Genomic DNA, 7500 nt, shown 5'->3' on the forward strand with positions numbered 1-7500 from the left:
AGCCGTCGAAATAGCTCTAGGATCCACGGACATATTCGAATTTCTTCAAACGATGTTATCGCTGTTTCGCCGTAACATTGATCAGACTGGCTCTGTACTTCAAACATCGTAGACTTTACTTTGTTTTCACGAATTCAAGACGAGTTTGACTAGGAGAAATGATAAGCAAATAGAGAATAAATACAACAGTGATAAGTGAAGGAAACTCGACAAAATCCAGAAAAACCATAGCATTCGCGACTTACAGAAATTCCACCAGAATGAACAGCTAGGAAACGAACAGATCCTGGATACACAACGCAATAGCAATTCGCTCTAACGGGTTTGTAGCTATTTCTAAAAAATAATCAAACCGTAGCTAACAAATGCGTATAAATACGCGCGAAAAGCGAAAATGTAAATTACTTGACCCGTAGGGACATCATGATTGCACTAGGAATAAAACCAATAGAAAGCAACGCAAGAATGTTACAGTGTGAATGTTACTTGGCTTGGAACAAGAATCGGCAAAATACGGCAATGCAACCAAGAAAGGACGAACACTAAATTACCTTAATTAATAGTTTAGGTGCTTTAAACAAAATTCTGAAAACACAAGCTAGTGAAATTTCCCCCTAATTTTACGAGAACTCATTTCGATTACGTGTTTATAATATACGGGCAAATTTTTCTTGTCACTGTCGAGGCACATCGAAGACCAGTTGGGCAAACGGATTTAAAAAGCACTTGTTCGCCAAAACAAACATACTATTCAACCGTTTATCTTTGTGTTCAAAATGATACAGGTAATTGTTATTTAATTCCAGTTGTCAATAAACCACTTTTTAAAAATACGCATCCACTTAAAATAACGCATCCGTAAAAATAACAAACGGTTTAGTGCCCAAGGAAAGAATTTGTGGAGTAACTTCTTCCAACAAGTATGAGCTATTACGGGTATTCTGTTTTGTCGTTGTCGTTCTCTTTCGCTCTCCTTTCGTTTCTGTTCTAGTCATAGGTCCTCCAGGCATCATGTAACCTTATCAGAGCTTGTAAAGATATGCCAAAAATTGCAATACAGAGAAAAAAGCCGCTCTAAGCAAATTAAAAATAAACACTCAGCTTCCTCCGATGCTTGACTTGAATAACTGCGTAGCCGCCAGTGTGGACTACAGCTATGATGATATGTCAAACTGGATTGAAACTAGCGAAAAATGCAGAAAGGAAACATTTTCCAAACTGCCGTTTTCCACCTGAACATGAAAAGCATTGACTGTGTAAGAAATATAGTTGACGAAATAATTGACGTAGCATTGCCGTGTAGCCGCGTCGAGCCACAGAAAGCGCGCGAAAAATGAAGCCTCGGGAGACTACTTTTGAAAATACAATAATCGTCATTATTATATTATTCATTCAAAATATTTCCCCGTTTCTGATTAGTAAAAACCACACGCATAATTCACCATAACCAGCTGCTGTTCAACAAATTTGTAAAGAAACTTCGTCATATTGAATCAATGACGTCAAAAGTACAGCCCGCTGCAAATTATTGAACCATTGACCGAAAAAAGCTGGGGACGAGATTGTGTTATTTTTGTTGAGCAGAAAAATGGCTGCGAGTAGGTTTAAAAGTTTGAGCGAAGAAAATATTTTGAATGAATAATAAAGCAATTATTGAATTCGGCCTTCGTAGAATATGAAGAATTCTGCAGATCTCGGAGGATGTTATCCACCAAGGCCGAAGTGTTATCCACCTCGGCCTTCGGCCTTGGTGGATAACCGCCGTCCACCGGCAGGTACGAAACACAGGCCACAGGGCACAGGGCACAGGTCATTGTTTTACCAATACAGAAAGTATCTTAAACATTCATAAGAGCTAACCCAAGGTTAGCTTTTATGGATATTTAGGATACATTCTGTATTAGTAAAACAATGACCTGTGACCTGTGACCTGTGCCCTGTGACCTGTGTTTTGTACCTGGATAACACCCTCCGCGACCTGCAGAATTCTTCATATCCTACTCAGACTCATTCAATAATTGCTAAATAATACTCTCTGTTTATCTGCCCAAATTTTGCATAAGCATATTGTTTTTGTTTTCCCTTGGGATCATTGTAAGTCCCAAGAGAAACTGGAAACAATGCTTATGCAAAATTTGGGGGGACAAACAAAAGGGTATTGTAGTATTTTTCGAAGAGCTCCGCCAATAATTAAAGCATATGAGAAGTTGTCTGCTCGATGAAGGCTGCATCTCGAGGATTTTTACTTCGAACAAAATGGGAGTGGTCAATCAAATCAAATATCTCCTCAAAAAAAATTATGTCATCAAAAGGAGAAACAAGAAGGAAACGTTGCAAGAAGTGTTGATTCCAATATGGTGGACATTACTTCTGTTTTTTATCAGGCGAAGTTTTAAGACTCCAGAAATGCCTGCGGTCAGCGACAGCCAAATACCCGTTGTTGATATTTTTTCACCACTGTCCACGAGTTTTGGATCGCAAGGAAATGAAAGCAAATCAGTCGTTGGATATGTGACAAATGGTCTTCCAAACGCACGTCTTGTTATCGAGCTGTTAAGGAACTCCTCGCAATCGGGAGTACGCTACAAGAAATTCAACAACTCGGATGACATGTTATATTATTACAAAAAACATGGGGAAACCAGCGGCCTTACGATGGGAATCGAATTTACCAGAGGCAAAAACGAAGGGCTGGCCTACACATTACTCCTGAGTAGGACGAAGTTTCCTAAACTTGAGGACAAGCTTGTTGGTAAGCAACAGGGATGTAGTGTGGCGATTGACTGGAACGCTAGAATTTTCAAATCTGACCATTAATATAGCAATATTCTCTGTTTATAAACAATTCTTTTGGTATATAAATTTTGCCAACTACAGAACAAAAAAACCGGCTAAACTTCAGAATACCCGGCCACGATTGCGTGACATGGAATTAGCTTAGAAGAAAAGTATCCTAAACATTCATAACAGCTAACCTTTGGCCCTAATTAGGCCTAAAGAAAAGTTTGACTGCCAGTAGATCTCTGGTTGGCACAATAATGACAATAGGTGACCTAACGGTGAGTATCGCTATTGGCTTTTAAAATAACATTTCCAGTCTTTTTATGTTTGATTGAAAATATTTCTTTAGCTGCTTCATGTTTTTGAGCACAGTTGAGTATGCATGTCCATACAGAAAAGACATAAATCCCCAGGTGAATGCTTCAGGGTTATGTATCTTCCCCCCCCCCTCCCTACCGTTGTCCTTGGAACTGATCAGGGAATTTAGAAGAAGTGCTCTTGGTCCCAGAGCCATCTTTGAATGAATGGTTCTTGGCTCAAACCAGTTTCAACACTTCCACTTAATTGTACTATTAGAAGGATTGAGTCTGCAGTACTTCATTGCAAAGCAACTGTGGTACCCATGTAAAGCAAGATTTATTGCCTAACAAAATGCGCTGAATATTTTGATTATTTTATTTATTTAATTTTATTTAACAAATTCGCCCAGGGGCAGGTAATATTACAATAGGACACGAAGTCCCCTACTAGGTAAATTACCCGACCCAACCCCTAAAAGAAAAAAGATACCACTCACTTACAAGCACCCCTTGCTACAAAAGAAGACAACTTAAAAAGAAACAAACTACTGGTACATAATTATTGTAAATACAAAAAAATTATGATAACGAAACAGATAGAGAACAGTAGGAACGTATGAAATGTTTCAACATGTACAACTAGTAAATAATTATGTTCAGATGACGACACTTAGGACAAACTAACTTGTAAGAGGGAATGTCGTCTTGGTTGAAAGCAATAGCCATTTTACTGCGATTTTCCTAATTCTGCGAAATCTCATCTTCAAGCGCCAACGGCAAGACTGCCTTTTGGCTTCTATCAATCAAACTTCCAACACCAAGCCGAGAGTTGACCTACTCTAAAAGTCTGAGGGTAAATAATGATACTTACAGTGTACTTACTTACTTACTTACTATAAAAATTATTAATATAATTTTTTTTATTGACTAATACATACTTTCATTTGCATATAGTTCTAGCTTTAACTTAGAGTCCCTTAAGTCACAAATTTAAGTGCAGTCCTGCAGACAATTCACAGTTGTGGAGGTAGAAACAAATGCCATAATTTCTTGTCTTAAGAGTTCATCATTAAATTTAATTGGATCTCAACTCCTGGCTGGTTCCTCAGAAATTTGAAACTAATTAAAAGTGGTTGTTGGTGGGTCCTGAATAACTACTTTACATGTAGTTCTGACCGAGGTCCCATGATTTATGAGTCAAATGGTCAATGAGTCAATGAGTCATGAGTCAATGAGACTCACAGTCAATATAGCAATAATTTATTGATTTCGCCTAAGCCCTCGTTTCAGTGATTAGGCCTAAGCACTCACTGAAATCTTAGTTTTCATTTTATGGGTTAGGGTAACTGCATTATACTCATTGACTCATTGACTCATGACTCATTGACTCATTGATTCATTGACTCACAAATACTTGATACTCGTTCAGACCTATAGAAACTAGCAGATGTTGTGGCTTTAAAAGTTAGGTCTTAGGTCTTGTGTGTGGAAACCTGACATACTTCTACTTCAAGGCTGGTTTTTGGGTTAGGGTTTTTTCCAACTGCTTACATTAATTTTGTAGTTTCCAACTGCTTCATGAAGTGTGGCATGAAGATCTTTCATTTTAGAAAATGTACATCTGGCTTTTATTTTAAATTCCAGTGCTGGGCAAGATCATTGGTACAGTTAACGGTCTAGGCTCAACGTTGATTTTTGCTCCTTTTGTTCTATGTTATAATAATATTGTTCTGTATGTAGTAAAAGCTACAATTTAGCATTGATTTAAGACTTTAGTCCCAATGGTTCTTCGTGGCCATAATTTTTATCCTTGCAGGTCAAGCCAAATGCCATGATATGACTAAAGCATTCATCCTTAATGAATGTGAAGCTAACAGCTATATTTTTGAACAAGAGGCAGCCTTACAAGCTAGAATTGATGCTGCCATCACCAAGGTAAACCTTAGATGCGACCAGTCTACAGATTTTTGTTTCTGTCATCCCATGTCATAAAAAAAGTGAATGTTAGTTAGTGTTTAATGAAAGAAGCAAGAAAACAACATGTTATGAAGCTCTTAGCTATTTTATGAAGAACTTCTCTTAGTCTGCAGTCAGTATGATTCAGTTTGAATTTAATTACCAATTAAACTTACCTATTTGATCAAGAAATAGTGCAGCTTCAGGTGACATTCAAGTACAGTGTATTTGAGGGAGCTACAATCTTGGACAGATTAAATGGAACGTTGAGACCTGTGACCCCTCCCCCCAAAATCAATGATGGGAAAATGGCGTGTTTTGGCCTTCACATGGCTTCATCCTTGATTAAGGGGGAAGGGGGCGTTTCTGTTCCATTTTATTCTGTCCAAGATTGTAGCTTGGTGATCAAATTGGTATTGAGAAATCATTTCACCCAACAAAAACCTGGAGAACAAAATTAACACCATTGACATGATTAAAGGTACCCTGTAAACTTATCACTTTCTCGTTTGTGACTGAAGTCTGGTGACCAGCAAATTGCCATCACTTTTGATTCTTTTGGGAGTGCTTTGTTGGTGTTGAACCTCATCTGATGACACTGAATGAATAGAGTGGGATTGAAAATATTTTATTTTTATTTCCAGATTGAGACTAATTTGTCACACTATGTTGTTCCAAACATTCAAGCACAGATGATGCCAAAAGACTCCTTCACCCCATCAGTTCAAGCCTTCTCGTTAACTGCAGCACTTTACTTGGTGTTAGCCTTTGCGCCGTACGTCACTGTTCTGTCTGTAAATTTGGTCCAGGAAAAGGAACAGAAGCAGAAGGAATTGATGCGGATCATGGGCATGTCTGACATAGCTTACTGGCTTTCATGGTTCCTTACCTATGCAATCATTTTGTTTTTTTCTGTCATTGTTCTTAATGCTATCCTGGTCCCAGGGAAGTTGTTTGGGGAAAGCAATTATGTGGTCATGGTCATAATTTTTTACTTGTTTGGCTTATCAATTATCATGTTTGCCTTTCTGCTGACACCGTTCTTCAAGTCCGCCAAAACTGCAGGCACTTTTGCATCGTTATTCACAATTATTTTGGGATGTACAGCTGTCCCTCTCATCATTCTTGATGTTGCTGACCCTGGCAGATGGGCACTGTCTCTGTTATCTCCTACGGCATTTGCTGTCCTCGTTTCCAAGGTGTATAAACGCTAGAGAATAATGTATAGGGCTGACTGCTTACAACTTTACTGTACACAGTGGTGACTTCAATAATATTTTATTGATATAAGTTTAACCCATTGACACCTCAAACGCCTCTGTCTGGCGTTAGAGCAAAATTTGTCAAGTCTCACTCCCAGGTGTCAATGGGTTAATGCTTGCTTACTCTTGTCTCTAGTCTATTATGTCTACTTGTGGCCAAAGCTATAAGATCTCCAAAACAAGATTAGTACATTTTCTTAGGTAGTGATAAAAAAATTACATTCTGCAAATTAATTTGGAGATTAATAGAACAAGTTTGTTATTATGCAAAGTTTGGCTCATCACATGCTATTTAAACCCCATAGCCACACTGCTGTTATAACAAGTATCAACGCAATATTGATTATTGATTATAATAATATTGTAACCTACATGTATTAAGTGGTGACCATGTCTCAAACAAGTACAGTGTACACTGTAACATTAAAAGTGGATGCGTGAAGACCTGAGCAGCAATAATTGCATTCCCTTTCATTCTCAACCTATCGTGTATCTCTTGGCACAATGTGAAAGTTTTGAAGGGAGAAACAATTCAGTAGTGCTATTCATAAGATAGTCCTGACTGCTTAATTACTGTGACATACAGTCAGTCAGGTGTCTCAATGACAAGTCCAGTCAGTGAACCTTCAAAAAGTTTTCAAAACTTGTCCTTTTTGCTTTAATTAATTAAGATGCTTATTATTTTGGGCAGCTCATTCTCATAGTCATAGCATACATGTAATTCTTGTATTCCACCAACATTGTAATTTTTTTCTAAGGTCTTTAACGTTGCATTTTATTTGTATTATCTTGTTTCCAGGCAGTGGATAACGAAGGTCTACAGTTTAACAATCTAACCACGAAAGGAGATTTTCCCCCCATTAACTACATCATCATGTTGGTAGTGGATATTGTCTTGTACTTTCTGCTGGCTCTGTACTTTGATGCAGTCATTCCTGCCGAATATGGCCAGCGCAAACCTCCTCATTTCATTTTCATGCCTTCATTTTGGAAAAGTTTGTTTCGAGGTAAGAAAGGAAATGCTCCAGTCAGGCAGGGCTCTGTTCGAACGTGGGACAGATCTGAGGACATTGAAGCTGTACATCCTGACATGCATGGAAATGAGGCAATAAGGTAACTATACAATACCATATTTTTCTCTCCGTCCTCTCTCTAGAATGCATGGCTTGAAAGTTTATTGATAATAAAAATTATTGAAAATT

General features: G+C 38.0%; 2 protein-coding genes across 3 annotated transcripts in view; one reads left to right on the top strand and one right to left on the bottom strand.

The window, feature by feature from the left end:
* LOC138013648 (uncharacterized) overlaps positions 1-33 on the bottom strand; it is a 4227-nt gene extending 4194 nt beyond the window's left edge. Inside the window, exon 1 of the mRNA XM_068860737.1 lies at positions 1-33. This exon is cut by the window's left edge and continues 4194 nt beyond it. Coding sequence (XP_068716838.1) covers positions 1-33 — 33 coding nt within the window.
* A 2125-nt stretch (positions 34-2158) lies between these two features.
* LOC138060049 (cholesterol transporter ABCA5-like) overlaps positions 2159-7500 on the top strand; it is a 65630-nt gene continuing 60288 nt past the window's right edge. Inside the window, exons 1-4 of one of the 2 annotated variants that reach the window (XM_068905732.1) lie at positions 2159-2752; positions 4897-5015; positions 5681-6235; positions 7098-7411. In XM_068905732.1, coding sequence (XP_068761833.1) covers positions 2200-2752; positions 4897-5015; positions 5681-6235; positions 7098-7411 — 1541 coding nt within the window. In that variant the 5' untranslated portion in view covers positions 2159-2199. Of the gene's footprint in view, positions 2753-2932; positions 3060-4896; positions 5016-5680; positions 6236-7097; positions 7412-7500 lie in introns of those variants that run through there. The other variant, XM_068905733.1, reaches the window with a different exon arrangement.

This window comes from Montipora capricornis, chromosome 8 (assembly GCF_036669925.1).
Source record: "Montipora capricornis isolate CH-2021 chromosome 8, ASM3666992v2, whole genome shotgun sequence".
Lineage (NCBI taxonomy): Eukaryota > Metazoa > Cnidaria > Anthozoa > Scleractinia > Acroporidae > Montipora > Montipora capricornis.